Here is a 23,953-nt window from a genome sequence, read left to right on the forward strand (position 1 = left end):
CCGCTGGACAAGCTTCCTCAGTGACATCATTGGGCTGTCAGTCTATATATAGGCTGGCAGGGTGTCAGTAGGGCAGACTGCACTTTGGAGCAGGAAAGCACATATAGTAGATCACGACAGAGGTATGGATGGGATTTCCTCCCAGCTTGTGAACCCCTGGTATGCAACACTTTCTAGAACAGAATTTAACCTAAACAGCCCTACTTTAACAACTGGGCTGCGTATGTAATAAAAGTGTTAAAGACATATGTATCCTTAATATTGTATCGTAAAATACTACTTGCTTTATTGACATATGTATAAATTTCACTCAAATGTAATCACTTAAATGACGCAATCATTGGGATAATGACACATTGCAAAAAGCAAGCGAGTGTACCCGGACTGGAAGTAATAATATCTCGGCCTATTGGCAGATTTTTATTTATTGAAAGTTTTGTAGTAATTTACATGCAGCCTGAAGAAAAATCCTGTCTCATAAATACCTGTGTCTTATTTTCACAGCTTTGGCCTCCATTTCTGTTGATCATGATGTGATCAAAATAACTGCCAATATGTGGCAACAAGGCAACATCTCGACGCTTAAGTCAGATGGAGCAAGGAAAGAGGAGTCAGGCTTAAATGCAGGTTGCAAACAAGTCAGCAGTAGCAAGATTATCTTTGCCACTTTATTTGGGAATAAATCTAAAGGAGAGCACACCAGAAGTGTCAGTAATAATTATGGCTGAATTTTTCCCTGCGATTTAAAGGTTACTTCAGAGGAATATATCCTCTGGATCCCTGGGATATCTGGCCTGCCAATTGTATGTGATGGAAAAACAGTCTCCTTCAAACTACACCATCTTTGAGGTGAAATAATCACAGTGCCAACAGCACAGAATAATAACAGCAGTCGGTCTTTAAACTGTGATGGAGATTTACAGCAGACAGTTTGGGTAATAACTTCACTGTCTTTGTGCCTTGGTTTTATTTTTCAAAGACGTTTAGCTAACCTAGAGATTTACTGAAATGTGTCTGATTGACTGACGACTTGTTTTTATTTTTCTTTTAAGCAGTGTCGCCATGTTCCCAGGTCTCAGCAATTAAACTGGTGAGCTGTAGGCCTCCAACTTTCACGAGGACCACCCATTCTGACATATGCAGGTGATATAAGAAGTATGCAGGTGATATTACTTCAGTCAAGTGTTGCAGTATAAGCACTTTATAGTTTAACGCTGCACATCTAAAAGGCGGTCCAAACATCACAAGTACTGACCTTTTCATATTTCACAACAGAAGCCATAGATTATTATGATTATGTGTACCACTGATGTGGGCAAAATGAGATTCTGTGAAATTGATGTCGTTAGATCTCCTTCAATAGATAAGCGGAGGCTGCATTATGAACTATAAAGTGTCATGAGCACAACAGAACATGAATTCATCCATATGTGTTCATATGCGTGCGTGTGGCTCACGTGCGCTGTACGTATGTGTGTATATTCAAATGAAGCCAGGTGCTCTTTTCCACCCACCAGGAAAAGCAATCTGCAGTGTCTCAGGCAGGTGAAGTGCTCTGATGTTCTATTTAAAAGCCAGGGTCACTTTTCTCATCTCCGCTGCAAATTAGAGACGTGACCTTACAGCTCTATATCGCTCCGACTCTTTTCTCTCTCCTCTTCTGATCCTCACGTCATAATTGTGCACAGAGACTCACGCGTGTGTGAACGGCTAACATACACAAACAAAAAGCTCCCTTTGTGTTATGGTGCTGCACCAGAACAATATTACTTAACCTCTAAAGCACTGTAACCAAAGAAAGGTGAGACTTGGGTTTGAGGTACGAATGGTGATCGCAACACAGCTCACCTTCTTTCACCTTCATTACGCTAAGCATCACCTCATTAAGACGGTGTTAATGTTCACTCATCTCTTGTGGGGCTTTAAGGTGTGTTCATGTATTCATGTTGCTTACTTGTAAGCTATTTTAATAATGGAGATGCACCCCAGGAACTCTTTTGTTAAAGGGGCAATTTAGGAATATAAAACAAAACAAAACAAAACAAGAAACATTAAAACATTTCTTTCTCTTGCCTTTAGCATTATTTGCCATGTTGCTTTTGTTGAGGTTTGTTGTTTGCTGTGAGCAGTGCAAGTGCAATGTCATTCACTTCAGTCGTACTCGGGTGAAAAACTCCCATCATATGTTTGAATTTGGAATTTGGGAACTGAAGCTTAAGCTGTCAGCACCAAACCTTAAGAGTGAAAGAGTTTAATTAACTCATTGGAGAACAGTGCTTTTTTAAAACTGACATATTTCATTGTTAGATTTGCACCTTTTAATGCATGATCTAATCTGAACACTTCAATTATGTGTGTAATATGGACATCAGGAACGTCACTCTGCTGACACGTCTTCCCTTTTTGCATTAAAATATATAGAAAAAAATCTGTAAATGGAAGTGTTTTGTTGCTGTTTTAATGCACTTTCTAGCAGCCATATTGAAGTCTTTTTTGGTTTGTGATGAATCATTTCACAATTGATAATCTTACAGATTTTGTGCTGTGGTCAACTAATAACATTAACTTTTATTTCTTCGCTAAATTATCTTCATGCTTTGTCTATCAATCAACAATTTACAAATTCTGCTGATTAATATTTTCTATGGGTCTGCAATACTAATATCTCTGCCTGAAGCACCTACAGAGGTGGATGTTGTCTGTTACCAGGCCTTACCAGGTGAGGGTGGCTGGATCTTGACCTGCTTCCTGCCGTCCCCTCCAGCTATGCTGCTGCTGCTGCTGCTGCTGTCTGCTGGTGGCTCTTCTCCCCTCTCCATCTTACACTCATAGGCGAACAGATACTGGATGTACTGCTTCTTGAGAGAGCTGGCGGAGCTGCTGGATGTACCGACGTTCAAATTGGTGGAAAGCTCGCGCCACTTCTTGTTCTTGTTTACCTGAGTGGTGGAGGGTTGGGTGGATGGCATCACATTAAAAAGTTAAACGAGGATCACTGAGTAAGTGCATCCCAGCAGCATCAGCCACACACTTGTCATTTTGCCTGTAGTGTGGTAGACCACAGCCTGCTGAATTTAATGAAAATAATCACTTCCATGGTTGTGCATTTTATGTTTTTGTTCTCACTGTAACCACACAGTTGTAGGTCACTTTTGTGTATTGCACATCATTTTCACGCTGCTGTTCTTAATCTAAAGGCAAAAAAGAACTGCATTATAAGTATGTGGACACTGCCGACCACACTTTTAATCTGGAGCTCCATTCCTCAGTTTCATTTGTGGGAAATCCAAATACTACAACATTCAGTCATAGACAATAGTGCATTTCCAACAGTTTGGTGAAGTTCATTTCAGGTTTTAACATGACAATGCCTTCGCAGTGTGAAAGAACTTGACTGGTGTGCACAGAGCCCTCACATCAAACACCGACTGTGAGCTGGGCCTTATTGGCCAACATCGGTGACCAACCTCACTGATGCTACTCTGGGTGAATGACAGCCTTCCACAGTTTTGTGAAAAACCTTCTTACAAGAGTGAAGGATGTTATAGCACAAATGGCTTTGCAATAGGATATGTAAAATATCCACATACTTTGGGCCACTTACTGCAAGACATTTCCTGGTTTCTCCATTTGTATGTAAAGCTTTATGTTATACATTTCTATCACCTGTGATTTGACACACATGGATTTAAGAAATATGAGCTCTCCAAAATTATTTCATGTATCTCATTCTCTTGAGTACATCTCTTAACATTTACAAGCACACCATATGTCACACTGCGTCAGTGCATTTGGAGAATATTAATTAGGTGATGTACATGGGCAGAATGGTATGAGTTTACTGTATGCGGATAATCAGCTCAGAATACTTTTTTTGAACTTTAAACCTTAACATTATCCCAACATATCAAAACAAATGTGTTTCCTGTGTTTTACCATGGCGAGGCCTCCTATTTCCCGAACAGCTACGTAGAGCTTCCAGAGGTCCAGCGGCTTCTTCCCCACAGCAGGAAGCTGGGCAACAGGTGTGCCCCTCTCCTCCATGAAGTTCAGGTATCGCTCCACCCAGCCCCGCCTCTCTGGCTCCACCCCCAGCTCAAACAGCCGTGTGATTCGCTCCCCACTGAGGGAGGACGAGTTGGGATTTGCTTTCTGGCAAGTGATTTAGAGACAGAAAGAGAAGATTTGGCTCATGGTACATTCTAAATGTATATTAAGAATGTGACCCTTTAAATATCCATTTATTTAAATGATATCTATTAATGGTGTTCTGTACTGCATGTCTTAAGCACAATAATAAAACTGTTTTTATTTTTACACTTTTCATGCATATCCTATACTTGACATTTATTGTATTAATAAATGCTAATTCACACACAGTCCACACTATATATTCAATTGTGCACTTTTGTTTTTCTTTGCTGTATCCTATTGCTGTTTTCTGCCACAACAGCCTTCTCTCCCCATGGGGACCATTACAGTTTCATCCCATATTTACACATTCTGAAGTAGGCCCTTGGTTGAATGACCAAGCAAAAATAAACAGTCCTTTAGAGCATTTTGTTCGGTGTGCAGCCTGTGTTTACTTCAAAGTTCATTCACAGCACATTCATATCCCTCTACTTCAAACTGGTGGGCAAAGTTTAATCCCACAAAGTCATGTCCGGCTCCGGATTACTTTTGATCAAGAAATTACAGAATAATCCTTCAGTCATACATAAATCAATCAAACGAATGCTTTGCATTTGGTGGTTAAGTTGCTTGGTTTGGTCTCTATATGTTAATTAAAGGAGTTTGAGTTTCTAGTTCTTACAGGACTGGAGGGGGTCTTGAGGGGCCAGGGGGGGCTGCTGATGCTGTCGCTGTCGTCTCCGTGGTAGGAGGAAAGGCTGGCTGGGCTGGGTGAGAGAGGGGAGGGCACTGGCAGGGCGCCGCCTGGCGTGGCTGGCTGGGACACACACTGCTGGGAGCCAGTGCTGCTGTTGTTGTTGTTGCTGTAACCATCCTGTAGCTGGTGAAGACAGAGAGAGAGAGGGGGGAAGAGGACATGGGACTTAAAATTTCTTTGGATAAAAGCATCCATCTGTTGAGTTCTTTCACCCACCTCCTCAATATCAGCATGGTAATACTGTTCACATCACACCAGGCCTGACCTCAGGTTTTTGTAACAGCAGACAACCCAAAACGAGTCTATGTGAGTGTGTTTGTGTTATAATACACACATTTTGATCCAGAGGTGGAAAGAAAATCCATGTGCTTAATTGCAAGTTTCAGTTACTTCCACCATACTTAAGTACTTTCATTTTAAATTATGCTTGTATTTCACTACATTTTAGAGGGAAATACTGTATGTTTTACTTATGTTTTACATTTATTTAAAATCTATTGCCACAAATTACTTTTTTAGGAGACATTTGTCGTATGAAATATAGGACAACTTTATGAAATGTAATGTTCTGTTGGCAAGTTAAATACTTATATATATTCAAATATTTTCAATGGAGGGCCAAATGTTAATGATAGGCCACAGGCTAAACACAAACACTTACTGTATTGTTAAAATGTACATGTTAAAATGTAGTGGGTACTACCACTAGTATTGGTATAAGTAAGAAGAATAGTATACTATAGTAAGGTATAATCATTAAAGTGTACTTGTAGTGACAAAAGCAAAATTGTCCCACTTCAGTAAAATAAACATTATATTATTTGATTCTAATTATTGATGAATTAATGCAGTTGTTGTAGTTGGTAAAGGTGGAGATAATTTGAATTACTTTTTATCACACAGGGTAGCTTAATAATAGCACATAATTAATTATATGTTAATAATAAACTAAAAAACTAATATATTCTATATGAAATGTAGTAGATTATTTTAAAGTAACATAAAATGGAATTTCTCAAGTCAAGAACAAGTATCGTAGTAGAGAACATGAGCAAATGTACTATACTTAGATACCTTATGGCTGAAGTACAGTCCAACGGTCCAATTTGTGTAAATCACTCCATATTTGCGCAGTGTGAATGTGTGTGTGCATGTCTAGTGGGGCTGCATGTGTGTGGATCTGCTTTACTCATGTGGACAAAACGCAAGTCCTCACAAAGCAAATCATTAAATATCAGGGTGAAAACTTGCTTTAAGGTTAGGCTGAGGTTAGTGTTAGGATTAGGATAAGGCAGGTAATGTTTATTGTTATGGTTAAGTGGTGGTTAAGCCTACAAGAAAAGAATGTGAGTCTAAGTAATGTCCCCAGAAGTGATGGAAACACGACTGTGTGTGTGTGTGAGAGAGAGAGAGAGAGTGAAAGAGACTGTGAAAGAGGGAACAACAGCTTGACAAGTGCTTCTGGTCTGTGTACAGAATGCTCATGTCAGCAAAACCTTATCTTTCTCCCTCTCTCTTTCCCTGTCTTTCTCTCTTCTCGCTCTCTCTCTCTCTTTCTCTCTCTCAGCAGACAGATCATCTCTTCTGGGAGCACTGGGGGTCTTTCTGGCTGCTCTGACTGCCTTAAATAATTCAAAAGGCCCTACTACTGTAATCAGCAAAAGAAAAGACAGGGATTTGGAGGGAAAAGACATGTTGTGGATGTGATGGAGGCATGTGAGTGTGTGTGCGGATTTGTGTGTGTGTGTGTGTGTGTGTGTGTGTGTGTGTGTGGGAGAGGGGTTGTTAAGCAAAAACAAGGGGAGGGGGTAGAAAAGAGCAAAGAGCAGTGTTCTGTTGTTGCTGAGCTGAGCCGAGTCGAGCTGCAATTGTTGGGCAAAACGAGAAGTCAGCATTGTGTATTGGGACCCGTATGTGTGTATACGTGTGTGTGTGTGTGTGTGTGTGTGTGTGTGCATTGAGAGGGGGAACTGATGAAGTAGTGTTTACGATGGTGTGTATGTGTGTGTGACTGACTCAAAAGGCCACTGTGTGGTTTCTTGTCTTTATGTTAAATAAAGGAAATAAATATCCTTGTGTCTGTGTCTGTGTGTGTGTGAGTGTGTACTGTATTTCTGTGTTGATTGTGCATATAAGCATGTGTGTACTGCAGATGCCGGGCCCTCTCTTTCTTTCTGTGTCTCTCTTTTTCGCAGCTCGGGCTGCCAAAACATCAGCAAGAGAAGAGAGTGCTGGGGGCAAAAACAAAGCGAGGAAAACATTAGGAATGGTAAATGTTAAACAAATCATTAAATATGGCGAGAAAACAACAGAGAAACAGCCCACTGTGCTGAGGCAGCATATGCTGCTCAGATATGGTTTGGTTCATTAGGGGAGCGAGATCAAAAAACAAAACAAAACAAAAAATAGAGGGCGAGAGGGAATTGCAAAGAAGTGAAGGGGAAAAAAGGTCGGGGTGGTGGTGGTGGGGGTACCTTTGGTTTGTTAGGCTCGTTGGTTTGGCCGCTGTCATCTTTTACGTCTGTTTTCATTTTCCCATCTGCGCTCATCATCCCGTCTCCTGACAATCCCATGGCTCCTTCACCAAGAATAGGGAAACATTTACTAAGAAATATTTGAGCCAATATTATCTAACCAAAAAGTTAGATAGTAGTAACAAAAACATATAGTGAGAAATATCTGCAGGCAGGTAAACTTTGTTCTTTGACCATAAAAAAAAAAAGGACTCAACTGAACTGATGCTGAACTCAACACAAGTTTGTGATTTTGTGGGTCCAAACAGATGTGCTCTCACCACAGTAGTACGAAGAGGCGCTCTTGTTTTAGTATCACGGACAATTCAACACTCACTCCCTAAAATGAACAGTATCGTCTCTGAATGCGCTGAAACGCAGCTGGACGATGGTTTGCACATTGTCACAGAAAAAGTCAGTGTAAAATGGTTTAAGGTCTTTCTGCAGTTTGACTATTATATCCCTTCTTTCTGTGTTCTCAAGGCCCGTCTAAAGCCTGTTTGGCAATTCATCTCAAGGGGAAGATAGTCAAAGAATATGAAAGACATCTGCTAAAGGAATACATAGAAAGACAATGAGATAAGACTCCACTAAAAATGAGCCAGTGTGCTCTTTCAACCTTGTTGGCTGCACATCCTCAGCTTAGAAGAAATCGTCCATGTACTCACACATTCAAAGCGACTGACAGAAAGACTTGTTTCTGTTTTCAAAGGCATTTGTGCACTTTCATGACGTTTCTAATTGAAGAAGAGCTGAGATCCTTACAGACTACTTTTCATAGTGGCAGCTGCATATTTCTTATTAACAGAGAGAAGGGGTCCTTGGATACAAGGCTCCACTCTTTATTTTTCCCTTGTGTGCTGCGGCACAGTGGGAAAACTAATGGCTTTTTACAGTGCCCAGGGGCAAACCAGATGAGTTTTGAGGAACCTTGGCGTTCTAATTCGTTTGAAGTTTTCCAAATGTCACGCATTTTGATAGTTGGTTTTGAATAAAAGGCGCCTTTCATTTCGGGAGCCACAGTGCTCTCCAAGGTGTGTTTAGCAACAATGCAGCAGAGTGAGGGGTTGAAAGAAGGGATGCACCACATTAATCTTTGCTCACTGGAGGACCAGCTCTACAGAAAGGTAAGAGCCCTGAGAAAGTAACCAGTGTCTCTATCTCTCACTCTTTTTATTTGCCCATTTTTTGCCCATTTCTGCAGTACATTCAACATAAACACACAGGTGAATCTGAGTGGCTCATGGCACTTGTCTGTTTTATCAACATGTATTCTGTGTATTACAAGATAAACCAGTGGAGATGGGGTCATAGCTTTCTCTTAAACCTTTGTATGGAGTCTGACAGCTTGTGTGAATAGGCTTGGCTATGAAGAAAAAATTAGATAATTATAGTTTTCTATTATATAATTCTTTCCCTTGTCAGATCTGTGTTTTCTGGGTGGTTCTGGGTGGTTGAAAAGACATTTATACTGGTAATGTGAGCGCTTGCTGTCCTTATATGACTGTTCCAAAGCATTCATAGCCTACAAAAATAAGGAACATTACAATAACCTCTGATGGTAGTCAGCTGGTATACCTGAAGGTGGCATATTGTAGGCTGGACCTTGCGTGTTGCCAACTTCTGAACTGTTGTTTCCCGTTGGTTGGCTGTAGGGGACAGTGCTAGCCATGGTGCTCACCTGACTGATGCCAGGGCCTTGATAGCTCCCATGCCTACAACAGAAAGAGGAGAAAGATGAAGAACAGATTTGGTAGAGCTGAATCCAGTTTAAATTCACAGTTTAGGCTGTGGAGAGAAAAGTGGGTCACTGTGAACACTGCTGAAGAACAGAAGTCACAAAATTATACAAGATAGTTAGCACATGATATTTGGTGGCCTATTGCTGCCACATTCCTTTATTGTCATTGTAAAATCCAAGCAGCATAGATTCTGAAAGTCACAATAAAAAGCAGGGTACACAACATATCCCTGATCAAACAAACAGCTCTTGCAAAAGGTTGAAGATGAGCATGCAGCATCAAAAAAGAAACTCTTCTATCCTCTCTTCTCTGATCCCTCTCTCCATTTTCTCCCTCTCTTCCTCACTCTCCCTCTCCCACAAGCCATAATTTAACTAATTAAGGTGTGCTTTTGGAGAGGATCATGTTATTTGTTGCCATGGTGACGGCAGAAATCAATCCTGCTCAATCTCCCTCCCCCAGCCTCTCCCCCTTCTCTTTCTCACTCAGGCGGCTAATCACATGGCGTTGCAAGTGACATCAGAGAGGCTTATCTGCAACCTGCTGAATGTTAGCCATCCGTGTGTGTGTGTGTGTGTGTGTGTGTGTATGTGTTTGATTGAAGGAAGCATCTATCATTGCATGCCAGGCAGGCCAAAGCCAGTGACATGATGGCTGAAAGGGAACACCATGTTTGGAACAATTTGGTCCATCACCTGTTGGCTCAAGATTATCTCCTGGACAACCATATAAAAGAAGATTGAGAGAAAGGAGGCAACAGATGGAGAGAAAAAAAAACATGTGAGGTGAAGAGAGAGAGCGTCCTAAAAGAAGGACTAAAACTGCAGGATGAAATTAGACTAGAAAAAGAAGAAGGGAGAAGAAGAGAGGAGGGAAGGGCAGACAGCTGAGAAGTCAACGCTGGGAAGCGACAGACCACAAGGAGGAGTATTGGAGCCAAAATGAAACACAGTTTTATGTGGACGAAAAGAAAAATGCTAACTGGATTTATGTCAGTCAATGCCCTACTAACTGGCATCTTTCTCTCTTTCACACACACTCACAGAGACACACAGTGTAATACCTCATGTTGGAACCGATACACATAGCCTAAGAGGAGGGATTGGCTTGGTAAACCTCCCCATAATCTCATCTCACAGATGTAATTAGTCATAGAGCACGGCTGATGATACATATGTAATCCCTCTATGGGGGCCGAGGTGCACAGGGGAGCTCCATGGCAAAGAAACAAGCTTGCACCAAATCCACGCTTATCTGGCCCCATTTCCTTATAATGGGGGAAATATAGACTCCTTCACTGCTGCCTACGTGTTCCCTAAAAAGCCTTGCGTGAGTCAAGACACACAAATAAATTTACCTTTTGATCATTGCACCTTTCCTCTCAAGCAAAAAAAAAAAAAGTATTCTGTATGCAAACTCCCACAAAAGAGAGCACAGACAAGCCAGCAAAGAAAAAGAAGTTCAGAGATGCCAAATACCCACGAACCTCATTTATCCATACTGTAGAAATGTCCCTCACCCACCTGAAGCAATATAAGCAGAAGCTCTCATGTGTACAGTGAAATATCCAAATCAACAACAACAACAACAGTAGTGGTTGGAGGTTTTCGGCAGTGGCGCTCTCCCATTATGACTAATTCATGTCATAAAAAAGCCCATTAGAAAGCACTTGATGGAGGCATTGCACAGCATTTAATCACACTTAATATATGCATGTGCCGCTATCGGGGGGGAAAAAAACAGCACAGCGCATTCATCTTGCTCTCGGGCACCTTTGTGCCGGGAAAAAAAAACAAAACATCCTGTTGCGGCAGAGAGAGAAGGAGTGAGTGAAGGAAGAGAGAAAGCGGGAAAGAGAGGGATGGTGATATGGAAATGGAGGGAGAGGAAGAAACGAAGATGGGTGGTGGAGGGAGAGAGAGAGAAAGAGGGAGGGCAATGAAGGCAGGAGGAAGCCAGAGTACTGTGTGTATGGGTCCCTGGTGGACCGATGGGGGGCGTATTCTCTGCTCAGGGCCCCTGAGCTGGAGGTAATCGCTGTTCCATGAGATTGAGCTGAGGGAACACACACTCAAACGCGCGCACGCGCACACCACCAGTAAGAAACACAGAAACATCTACTGTATCCTAACACCATCAGGGTGGTGCACGCTCAGCTTGTTGTCTTGGAGTGACAAAGGGAAAACTCTACCTTCTGCTGAAGAGTTTTTATGAAAAGTTATTGTTAAGAATTTTGACATTACAGACGTACGAAAATTCAGTTTTGTTTGGCCTGTCCGGAGACCAATAGCACAGAAAAACATCATCTCACACAGCTGAAAGAGGGAGCTATGAAATGTATGTTGCTGTCATGGCACTTGAGTCATTTCAAAGTGATAACTACTGTTCTACTGTCTTTCTATTCATTCTATCTCACTCAATGCTCTATTCTTCACTCCCCCTTTGTTTTTCCCTATACCTACATACAAATACACAGATTGGGGGGGGGGTGATGAGAGAGGGAGAGAGAGGAGAGAGAAAGAGAGAGAGAGAGGCAAAGGGAGAGAGAGAGATAGATAGAGAGAGAGACAGAGAGAGAGAGAGAGAGAGAGAGAGAGAGAGAGAGGGGGATAGAGAGAGGGGTAGAGAGAGGGATAGAGAGAGCCATCTTTCTCCTTTTATATTCAGTCCACATGTGTGAAGGGCATCAGAGAAGGCCACTTTCACACCATGGGCACAGTGTGTGTGTGTCAGTGTGTATTTGAGCGTGTCCTTGTGTTCATGTGCAGGGTGGGTGCTGTTGCCAAGGGGATGCCATGGTTACGAGGTGTCAGCCAACCAGCTGACGGTGTCTCTCTAGAAGTGGCAGTGCCTTTGTCCTTCATTCATAGTGACAGGCTGCGCTGATGCCTCCCAGCGCCACTAACTGGACGAGACAGCAGTGGCACTAGGACTGCAGGAGTGTGTGATGGCTGAGCGTCTCTCCCTATCGATCCCTCTGCTCTGTGTGTGTGTCTAAGAGTGTGTAGAAGTGAGAGAAAAAGGAAGCAGAGAGAGGCTGCTGGATAGAAGGATGGAGTGGATCGGCTGGAGGCCATGAATTATATATGGACCCAATCTGTTCTCAGGGCAGCTTGGACTCATAGCTCCTCAAACTCCTGATTCGAGTCACCGCGCGCGGGCACACACACACACACACACACACACACACACACACACACAGAGGAGAGACCAGAATCAACCCCGCCACAAAAAAATAAAAGGACAGCTTTTAACATATTAAATCCAGAGAAAAACTACTCTTCCCTTCTCCCTCCCCTCTTTCCTAAACATCAAACAGCTCAGGATGGATGGAGGAGAAGCCATTTATTTTGCCCATCTAATGAAAGCAGAGCGCTCTGCGGCACTGCCAAGACTGTGAGCGACAAAGCGCCACAGGCAGCATCCCTCGTTCTTGACATTCAAGCGCTGCTCTTATTTATTTAGCAAATTTACTTACTAAGGAGGTCAGAAATGAATTATTTGGCGAGGATTTGCCTGGGAGCACTCTCCTCTACTCTCTTCTTGCCTCTTCCAACATTTTTCTCCCTTCAATTTCCCTTTGATTTACGGCTCTTTTTTTCCCGAGCTTTGCTCTTCTTCTACTAAATGCTTATTTTTTCGACAGAGCCCGTTCCTATAGCTCCAGGAACTTTTTGTAGTGTGTCGCCGGCAGCGCTGGAAAGTCATTTGAAAAGCCAATTCTGTCCTCAGAAGCTGCTGCCAAGAAAAGCTTATACCTTTTAATACCCCCCCCCACCCAACAAAAGAGAAAATAAAAAATCCACAGCTTCAATCCACAGCCTCTAAAAAATTTTGTACAGCACCTTTCTTATAAACAAACTTGTACCTCCTCCGCAGTGACAGGCTTGACATCGTCCATGTTTTTTGAACATAACATGTCAAGCTTTTTACGCAGCAATTCATCATACTGACAAAGTGGCGGCCCGGTACGCCCAAAAAATCAACATCTCATGATACAGATGACATTTTCCAGAAAAACAACGTGATTTCAACTTTGACCATCTAGTTTTGAAATTAGGTGACACTTACATTCTCCTTTTTTCAGAGGGATTTGTGGTAACTGTAATTCCTAGATTACAAAAATTATGCTTAGCAAACTTTGCATGACTTTGCTAAAGAAAAGCAATATTTCATTGATCTTTGGCACATTCAACTTTTAGTAGAGCAACAGGATTCTTTTTATGTTCCCAACTCTTTTGGCCAAAAGTGTTTCCCCTCAATCACCATTCAGACTGATTAAACGATAAAATCGGGACATTTGTTTCTGATTCCAGCTGGCCAGATGAGAAAAAACTCTGAGAGGGCTCGAGGGGGGAAAAAAAACACTCACACCACACTTTATGAAGATTTAATCACGACCCTCGCCTGCAGCCATGGGATACCAGAAGTGGCCCTCCTCTGTTCATTTGGCATTCTTTTCACACAGTGTAATGAAGCCGGAGTGTGCCTACTAGTGTGTGAGAGTGTGCGTGAGTCAGGGGAAGATGAAGATGGGGGATGAGATGTGGAAATGTAGAGATTATTAGTGGGGATGTAGTGAAGGGACGCGTTAAAGAAAACGAGGAAAAGAAAACTAGACCAGCCAGTGACATCACTGCTAACTAGCCCCTGATTTGGAAGGTCGGGAGCGGGTGGCTGCGGCAGCGCACACGGGGTTGATGCATCAAAGAGCGAGACTAGACATGTGCTGCGACTAACAACTTGTTTCTCAGACAGAGACGAACTAAGTCTGAATGTTTCAGAATGTTGCGCTGAGATCTGGAGAGCAAACGGGGTACTGGAGCCTTTAACTGCAGGTTTTCGGAGGCCAATTTTCTCCTGATCTCCCTCAGATGTTCTAAAGTGGGATCTGAGGAAGAAAAACATAACAAGGCTGTGCTGGAGACGGCAAAGAACAAAAAGCAAATTGGGAGGAAGAAAGACTGAGGGAGATAAAACAGTTTGGGTAGGATAACAGAGCTGCAGAGAGACGGAGAGGGAGATACAGTTGGGAGAGCTGGTAAAAAGAGTGAAACAGGTGGGAGGAGAGAACAGAAGCAGACGGGGAGGGATGAAAGAAGTAGAATGAGTGATAGCAGACAAGAACAACTCTGAGGGTGAGACAGGCAGCTGTGCTGGAGTATTCCGTAAAAACGTCCACAGTGACAAAACATTTAGACTCTATTTGTTTTAAATCAGTAAAAAAAAAAGCTTCCTGACAGAAGACTAATTCCAGTTATTCCTATTATTAGCAATAAACAAAATATTATTGTTTTGAAAAAACAAGAAGGCACAAGCAAGTTTACACTTTCCGTTTGTTGTTCTAAATATCCAGTGTGTGTTCAGTGTTTCCTTCAGTGCAGTTGAAATGACGCTGCCTTGTTTTGAATAAACACAGCTGCAATTTAGAAGTTACACGGCAACAGTGTCTTTAGTTGAACAGAAAAAGACAAAAAAACAGATGTCCTACAGAAAATGAAAAGAAAAAGCTGTCATTGTACTGGACTTTTTGCTTCACAAGTGATGTTTGCAATGCAGTGAAAAGGAACAACACACTGATGACTACTTAATGCTAAACGTGCAGATAAAACACCAAGCAAAGACAAGGAACGAAGGCTTGCTTTCACAGACGATAGAGAGACAAAATGGACCACCGTAAAGATGGAGAAACAGGTGAAGACATAAACACTTTTTAGACAGATATACAAACAGAGTGGGAGAGAGAGAGCCTTGTCCTCCAGCAGCACCACAGTGAGCGATGCCTCTCTGGTGTCTTGGTGAATGTGAGGTGAGACTGACAGGCAGTCTGATTGGTCCCAGCAGCGTGGATCATGTCATGCCACTTCTTATTGACAGCCCAGCCATCTCTTAATGGCTCAGCTTGCATTTGCATTGCCGTGTGTGTATGTGTGTGTGTTATTGTAAACAGCACAGAGCCCCCCTGATGCACGTAATTAATCACACATACTGTCACCCCCCCCAACAAAATGCCAACACAGTGCGTGTAACAATGTGAAACTTGGTGTGTGTGTGTGTGTGTGTGTGTCTCCATGCATCATACTGTATGTGCTGTGGACTGACTAAGACATGCTGATGATGATAATGATGACTACAGTGATGATGATGAAGGTGATGATGGCAATTATAATGATAACAATGATGACTCCTCTTGTTTTGATCTCAGGAGGAGCTTGTGAAAAATATCATCACAATCACTTTCAGCTTAGTCATATGACACACAAACATATTCACATTTACACAGTACACATTCAAAGGCACACACACGTTATGAGGGTGGTGGACCTACCTATTGTGCTGTGAATGTGGGGGTGGCAGGATGGGTGGATGGTGAGTTCTGGGAGGAGATGAAGGAGGTGGACGGGTAAGAGCAGGGTGGGCTGGGGGCCAGTGCATGGAGGTGGGTTGGGGTGGCTGCATCTGGGCTGGGGACCTCGCATACGGAGGCCGCCTGCAGATCGGCGTCAACAGACTCCCAACAAAAAGAGAAACTTCATCTGAAATACCATTGCTGGCTCACAGTCTGACTAATGCACCGTCAGAAATGGGAATGAACATTGACAAATGTTAATCTGCCACTTCAGTCTGCAGAATGCTGGCGAGACTGCTCCCATGATGCATTGTTAGGCAGAACCCGCACCCGATTGGAGGACGTGCAGAAATCCACTCTTCCTCTCTGAAGACGGACGTGTTTTCACAAGTTCCCCCAGCAGGGTTCAACAAAAGTTTACTGCCCACACAATCCCGCAACAGCCCTGCTCTCCAACACTACAAACACTCATATATTCAAAGCTCCAACCCTGATGGAAAAATAATATCCCTCAACTCATACCGTTATAGCATCAAAGTGCTTTGTATTTGTGTTATGGTGCTTGGTGTCATCTCTGTCTCTGATGTTTCACAGTTAAACCTATGGTTTGCTTTGTCTTCTTTTACGTTTTGACAGTGCAGTATTCAACCCATAAAGTCTTCTCATAACCCAATATCTCTCTTTCTGCAACAAATGGCATTTGGTGTACAGCGCCAGCTATCAAAATGTCAGGCACTTTATGAGATGTGGGGAAATAGGGATAGTTCCACAAATGGCTCATTGAAGTGTGGAACCCCTGAGAATGAACTCTTGCCTGCACGCCTGAAAAGACTCTTGGAGAAAAATAGACAAACTTTGTGTCATACCTCCCCACAGGCGACCCTGCAGAGACACTGATGTGAGATAGAGACGCATGCTGGTCAGTAATTTTAGCATACTGCTATTTCTGGGTGAAGTAAAACAGTCTCAGTCGCACTAAAACGTTTGGGCCATTTATGTTAGAGTGGCACTGTAATATCTTTTTACATTTATTCTTTCTGCTGTCAAGTCCATTATGACATATATGCAGCTGCAATTAATGAATATGCTCATATAAACACATAGAGTATGCTATATGTATGTATATATATGTATGAGATGTATATATAAACATAATTGAGGAGCTCAGAAAAAATGTGTCAATCTCTGTGAAGTTCTAACAATCTCCCAAGAATCTCTGAAGAAATAAGAGCTCTTGAGCCCTTGCTTTCATCTTACCTGTTGTGTGTTGAGTTGGCAGCCTCCTGGGCTTTGCGGTTAGAACTACCCAAAGAAGGAGGGCCCATCCCAGGCCCAGCTGGCTGGGGCATGCTGGGAGAGCTGGGAGCCATGGGCGGGTACACCCTGTTCTGGCTGCCTGGTCCGTGGCTGCGTCCTACAGGTATGGGCTGGCCGGGCCCCTGGCCGTGCATGGGGCTGCTAGCATTCATTCCTAGATTGTTGGTCATGCCAGGACCGGGACCGCTGTAGCTGCTACTGCTGGTCCCGCTGTAGTTGGAGGGCCGAGGGTAGTTACCTGGAAGAGGGCACATGTGGATGAGCCTGCAATCAGTGAAAATGTATTACACAGACAATGTCACTCAAAAGGTAAAACATGGGTTGCTGTCCCTTGAGACATTTAACTTCCCACTTGATTTGATAGATTGCCTACAAGACTGACACAAAATGGGTGCTGTGAAATACTGTAGTCGCAGATGGGTGTTATGAATCACTTCATTTGAGAGAAATGGAGTGTTTATCAAGTGCTTGTCAGCTGATACCCTTATACCTGCAACAGTGACACATACAGTAAAACTATTTCATCCATCAAGAAAATAATCCTGTGACAGATGAGGAATGAGGAATTTAAAGTGCTAAACTGAATTCTGATTCATAACCTCCATAACCTCCAGTGAAGGCAGAAAAAACTATACGGGGTGTGGTGTGGTGACATTTTTCACAGCTGCAGGTTGCCGGATGGCCCTAGGAACAATTGCCAAGCTTAAGGCTGACTTTGTGAAACACTTGAGAGGAGCTCTAATCTGCAGTAAATGCTTTGTTGCTGCCCTGGAGTGCCACACGGCCGTAATGCCAGAAGCTTTCCTAAGGCACACTTAAACCCCTCCATTTTGGCTCTAAAAGCTCAGCTCGGCTCCAACACCAGCTGCAATAAGAGCTGAAAGAGAATAACCATGCTGTCACAGATAACATGTACATACACATAGGCACACCAAAACACACCTACTGTACATGTAAGTGCAGTACACTCCCACACAAACACAAACACAGAGCACACCACATTGTATTCCCTCTGCAGGCACTAGGTCTTTTCCACTGTGATGTTCCCTCCATGGGACAAATCCCCTGCAAAATAGAAATGGAAAATGTGGCATCCTCCATTGTGTAGGGGGCTATTTATTTTGATTTGATTAAGGGTGCTTTAGTTGGGCCTCACTGCTTAATCCCCTGAGAATATGTCTGGAAAAGGGGATCAAGTCCCTTTAAAACCTGAAGGCTTTTCCACACACTCGAATGAGGGAAAGTCGAATGATAATATTCCACACGGGGGAAAAAAAAAACATCTCCAAAAATGGAAATGGCTTCTCAGTGTCCTCGAGCTGCTTCAGTGAAGACACTTTCCACATGACATTAGCCTGCAAGTCCAACAGAGGGAGAGAATAGGAGGAGGCAGCAGAGGATGGGGGCAGAAAGAGAGGAAGACGGACAGACAAACAGAAAGGTATGGGAGGAAAAAACCTCCTGAACCCCCCACCCGAACCCCCGAGATAGGATTTATGTTGAATCAAAATAAAAGTCTTTCCCATAAAAGTCAGCAGCTCCGGTTGAATTTGTCCAGAAATTGTGATGAAATCTACTGTGGGAGATGGGAAAAGAAGAAGCGGATTATTTCTGCAGAGGCTTTGGTGAGTCGGTGAGCTGAGTACAGCTGACACCTGTCAAGGGTTTTGGGGCTGTAATAGGGAAGCGTTCAGGAAGAAAGGATGTCTGCTAACGAACACGGGAGGATATGTATGGTGTACAGTACGTGTGTGTGTCTATCTGCTTGTCTATGTGAATGCATATATAATGCTTTTGAGACCTTGCAACCAGTAAAAGACACATTTTCATGTTTCTTCCACTCTTAAGTGACTGTTTACAACACTGTGGAAAATCCTGGGAACATTGCCCTGCAGCTTCCCTCCTCTCAGCTCGGGCGGACAATTTGCTGCTGATGAACAAGGCCACAGTCAGCGACCTCTCTCAGCCCTCTTTGGACAGCTGTTGAGCCCCATGTCATGGCCGCCTGCCATACATTCTGAATAGCCTGGGCGGACACTGTGGTTTTTGGCCCTTGTGACAGACTGGGGCTCATGCACACCTCCCAGGGAGTTGTTTATATCACACAGTCTCATTTGGACAATCTGCATTTTTTTGCCCCTTTTGATGGATGGGCCAAAATTCTCAAAAGTAGGGGTGCTTAGCCAAATCTGACTGAAGAGGTTCGTTTGAAATCTGTCATTAAGTCACCAACTTGCATGGAGAGAACATAGCAGTCTTGATGTGCAACCATTCAAAATGTTCTAGTTGTGGGCTATGTTTGCCTCAACTGACAAAAGGAAGACAGAGTAGCTGTGGGACTGGGTTAATGTTAAGCTTTCCTATGAGTCTCGCTCCGTCCTGACAAGAACGATTCACTTCGTGAAGGATTGGTGCAGCGCCAGAGTACTTCTTCAAGGACAGATAGCGCACTAACCCACTTTTATAAAATGATTGAGAGCTCAATCCTGGAATTCCAGGTGCTTTCATATGAGTCATTCGGACTTTAGAAATGCCCCTCAGATTACATCTGATGAGGAAGCTGGATCATTCAAGAGGCAATAAGCAAATACTAAGTATAATGTATGTGTCTCCATGAAATCATAATTACAACTACAGTAGAAAATAATATAAATAGACAGAATGTACAATATTACTGTTTTTTTCACTGGCAACATGAACACATTATATCATCAAAAATGACCAAATTTTGTGTTGAAATAGTCTGAAATCATCATAAATCCCTGCAGGACAAGTCAAAATATTTCCAGGTCAGTTTGTTCCTCCTAACTTTAAATTCAGTTCAGAAGTGAATACAGATTTGCATGTTTTCTTCATATAAGGTATAAGGAGTTGTGGGCAGTTGATGGCTTTTGGGTGAGAAAAACACGACCTAAAATTCCACTTGCTGTTTCTCTGTGTGCTGGCCAGAAGTGAGAAATTTGCAGTGTTAGGTTATGTACATGTAAGCATTAACAAATATGCACTGCATATGCAGTGTGGCACCTACTCCTGTGCAAGCTACTCATACTACGCTGGCAACCAATCAAGGAGGGACAGGAGGAAAAAAGGACAAGGAGGATGTCATTTCTTATTTGTCCCTTCTCGTGTCCTTGTGGCTGAGCCTTGGTTTCCTGCCTGCTTCTCGGGCACTTTGTGCCTTTAGGGAGTCTTGGTGGTATTTATAGTGTGATGGAGGGGAGGAGAAGGAGAAGAAGAGCTCATGGAGCTTCGTTCACAATTACATGGAAATTCCCAGCACGGTCACGCATACGACGGACGCCATATCCTGCGCTGGGTTTAATCCCTGCAGTCCCATGGGAGAGCTGGAGTGTGACGGAGCAGATTAACGTCTACTGCTTCCTCAGCAGACTGGACCGTCCAATGCTAACAGCCGAGGCAGTCACTGTCTCTGCTACGGTAGAGTATGGTATGATGGTGCACCAACAACACGCCCTCGGGATCTGTGAACTCCATCAATAAGAAGTGGAACGCAGATTACATGGCTGCATGTTTGAGCTGCCAAGGACAGAAACAGGGCAGACTGGCCATGTCCACATGTGGCTGAACACAAATAAAAGAAATGAATAACAGCAGTTTTGTTTTTTCTGGATATGGTAGTGATTGGATGAGGAAGGTTCTGATTTAGGGGGCAAAAAAGAAATGTAGTGTGTTAACAAGATAAGGAGTTATTTCCTGAACCTCAAGTGGAATGGCTGATGATTTTTTTCACTTGCTTTATAGGCAAGTATACATGTATGACTTGCTAGGATGGATAGTTTTTTGCAGTGTCTTCTCTTGCCAGAGGCCACCACATCCTTACCCAGCCACCTCAGCACCTTCCCCAGCAGGGTGTCTGAGTGGGTCTCGGGTGCGCCTTGGGGCTGCAAAGCTCCACACACTGTCAATTTCCTCCACAAAAAACTGTACTCTTTCCCCCAGGCGCTGGCTTTTCTTTTTTTTCTCGTTTTTTTTTTTTTTGGCTGAATTACACCACGGCTCCAGCAAGGCACCAAGGCTTAAAAGTGCTGTCTGAAGCATGGTCATTACCAGCAGAGTGCTTAACCTCACGAGGGGGGAGGGAGAGAGCAGAGCTGAGGCAGACTCCAAATCTCTTTCCTGTAATGGCCTCATATCCTCCTCCCTCTTCTGTCTGTGCGTCCACTGTTGTCAACATGCTGGCTCTGTATCATGTCCAAATGCATGTCTTGAGAACAGCTGTTGGAGTCATTTGAGTCCTGACGAAAGCCTGATATCAACACACAGTATGAGATCAGTTTAACTTTGGATAAAGAGGGCTTTCAAAGGACAACCATAGATATTTAGCAGCTTAAATATTTTGTTGAAATGCTGAACAGTCCACTCATTTAAGGGCTTTCATTTAGACTGTGAGAAAACAGCAAAGGGAGGAAGCTTTGGCTGAGTTTGACTTTACATCAGTTTGGGAGAAAGCCTTTGGTTACAGTTGAGGAAGCAGGCTTATCTAATCAAAGAAATGACTGGAAAAAACAAAATATATATAACTAAATATCTTACCAATGTTTTTAGAAGGGTCACCTATCACCACGACTGTATGTTGGATGGAGTTTATGTAGTCAATTACAAACAGCAACACAGTCGTTTTTGGCTTGTGTAACTCCCGATAAAAGAGTTACACAACACCAAACTTTCCCTTCTCTTTAGTGAGCTAAAACAGTTGGTGTGTGTGGCAAACATGACTGCGGAATATTTTATATCACACATACCACACACACAAACACAACTTAAAGGCCAAAGATTTTGATCCTTCCAGCCTATAGGCAGACAGACCAAGAAAAATAGTAGAGCAGAGTTCAGAGAGTTGGAAGTGTGTTTTTGTGTTGGCTTACTTCTTCATGTGCTTGGGAAAAGGAAGGGAAACACATTGAGGTGTCATTAAGAACAATGACCAGCAGCAGTCTGGCCTGTTCACCCTATATCCCTGGCTATATCCTGGAGTTCATATGAAAGGTTTCCATTACTGAAGGTGTTGAGAGCAATGCTTTCATATTTCTGAAGAGTGTTTCTGTGGATTTTTCTATATTTCTATAACATGGCCTCAGAAGAATTAAAATATGCGAAAAATTACCATTACCAAAGTTACCAGGGGCCATTTTACTGCTTCTTTTTCACATTTGGGTCAGGCTGTGTTCAGACAGATAACAGCACTGCATCAAGAAACAAAGTCTCCTCATTAATTTCAGTGAGAGTGTTGTGCTGGCACAGTGCAGGTGCAGAGGACATCGGCAAGAAACGCTGGGTGGTCCAAAAAAACGTTAAAGCAAGCTCCACTTTTGCCGCAATGCAATGCAACGTCATCCTGCAAACCATTGTCGTGGCCAATAGGTTTGACAAAATATTAGAGACGTATCAGTGTAGCACAAAACAATACAACAAAACCACAAATTTCAAGTCTCCACAGAGAAGCCATATTTTTGTTTGTAAAGATAAAAAATGTAGCCACTCAAGAAACAACACATTTTAAGTGCTCACTGAACTGCTATCTCAACCCATTCTGAAGTACTAATGCAGTTGCGAGTATATTAAATTTACATGGAAGTATACCAACATATACAGTATATACTGTACATACACTGAGTATGTGTGTGATGAGAGGACAGCAGGCCTGAGCTGTTTTTTCTGTTTCTGAAGGGAACATCTCTCCTGTCATCCCAGTGAGATTTCACGCTCATCTGCCTCCAGAGCTTCTTCCAGGCTAGTTCGCCTCGTTGTCGCTCTCTGCTTACTTTATTTCTCCTTTTCTCTCTGCTTACTGGGCTGTCAGCCCAGCCAAAGTCACATTAAGAGATAAGAGTGGGTGGAGAAGGGAGACCAAATACCAAATGCATTAGGGCTATTAATCAACATTAACAAATGCGAGGGAGAGGCCACAGTTTTGGGAAAACACACGCATGGATGGGCGCATTTATCAAGGTGACATTAAAACACACATTTACCAAAAAATACCATAATGTTTCGTCTGGTGTGTCGCCAAAGGCAGAAAACGAAGTACAACAGCAGATGTCAACGTTTGTTGGATGGCTGGGAGTCGTACTTTGGAGAAAACAAGCGAGCGGAGACTGCTTAATTAAAGAGCAAAAAAAACCCCAAACTTTTTCTCTATTTTCCCTAGAATGTGTGATTTTTTTTGCCAAGTTTTCTTTTTCCTCTCTCACAAGTATCAGAAGGGGCTGGCATTGATGGTTGATGTGACTGTTCTACCAAATGTCTCATTAAACAGACCTTTATACCATGTCAAACTGGGCCAAAGACTGCTCCAGTATCTGCAATGACAGTTTGAATAGGCAGAGAAGTTAGCTGAGCTTGGATATGTTCAATTAGCTAGCTACATACAGTTTGTGTGTGAGGATATTTTTAAGTTGTTTATATACTTTCATTTTTCCTTTTTAAGTTTCAGCAGTTGTGGATCTAAGAAATTACTAATGTTTAAACCCTTATGTTTGTACACTGTGCAACTGCATTTAGCATTAGGGGAAGTCTGGGACTGCTCTAGTTTGGGTACAATGTCCTGCTGCAAACGCCTCTACATAGAGTTTAGAAAAGTGTCTAATATATATTTGACGTAAATTAAGCAACTGTTCACATTTAAAGCATGTTTGTATTTTAGCATGGGGCCTTCAGCAAATTTAAGTACAGTATAGGCTTTTTCTTTCTGTGCCTTCACATAAAAAATTCTTGTTCAGTGTTTGTGTGACAGTGGACTCATGAACATTTACATTAGCTGATGCAAGAGAGTCCTGTCGATTCTTAGTTGTTACTTTGGGTTTTTTTCAACCTGCTGGCGTATTGCATGCCTTGCACTTGGAGTGATTATTGTTGCATGACCAATCCTCTGGAGTTTTGCCCTTTCTTAGTAGACTGATGAAGGCCAACTTTTTACACCCTGATTACCATCAGCAACTTTTTGTCTTATCTCTGCAGGAGTCTCAGTTGCTCGAGGCATGGCACACTATACAAACCTGTGTAGTAGAAACCAAATTTTGGATAAATAAAGACCTATGTTTATATTCTCTGATTCATCACATTGTCTAATACACCTGACTCCAATTACCCCCTTTAAATGAACTTCTATTCCTAAAGGTTGACA

The 23,953-nt window shown here is 42.7% G+C and overlaps 1 protein-coding gene across 9 annotated transcripts in view; it reads right to left on the reverse strand.

The window, feature by feature from the left end:
• The window catches only part of LOC124072513 (AT-rich interactive domain-containing protein 1B-like), a 190,566-nt gene that overhangs the window by 9,766 nt on the left and 156,847 nt on the right, over positions 1-23,953 (reverse strand). For 7 of the 9 annotated variants that reach the window (XM_046413992.1, XM_046413993.1, XM_046413989.1 and 4 more), the window contains 7 exons: positions 16,750-17,047; positions 15,472-15,654; positions 8,980-9,116; positions 7,363-7,466; positions 4,814-5,011; positions 3,937-4,152; positions 2,717-2,939 (listed from right to left, as the gene is read on the reverse strand). In XM_046413992.1, the coding sequence (XP_046269948.1) occupies positions 2,717-2,939; positions 3,937-4,152; positions 4,814-5,011; positions 7,363-7,466; positions 8,980-9,116; positions 15,472-15,654; positions 16,750-17,047 (1,359 nt within the window). The remainder of the gene's footprint in view (positions 1-2,716; positions 2,940-3,936; positions 4,153-4,813; positions 5,012-7,362; positions 7,467-8,979; positions 9,117-15,471; positions 15,655-16,749; positions 17,048-23,953) is intronic. The other 2 variants (XM_046413987.1, XM_046413988.1) reach the window with 2 other exon arrangements.

Source organism: Scatophagus argus, chromosome 15 (assembly GCF_020382885.2).
Source record: "Scatophagus argus isolate fScaArg1 chromosome 15, fScaArg1.pri, whole genome shotgun sequence".
NCBI lineage: Eukaryota > Metazoa > Chordata > Actinopteri > Scatophagidae > Scatophagus > Scatophagus argus.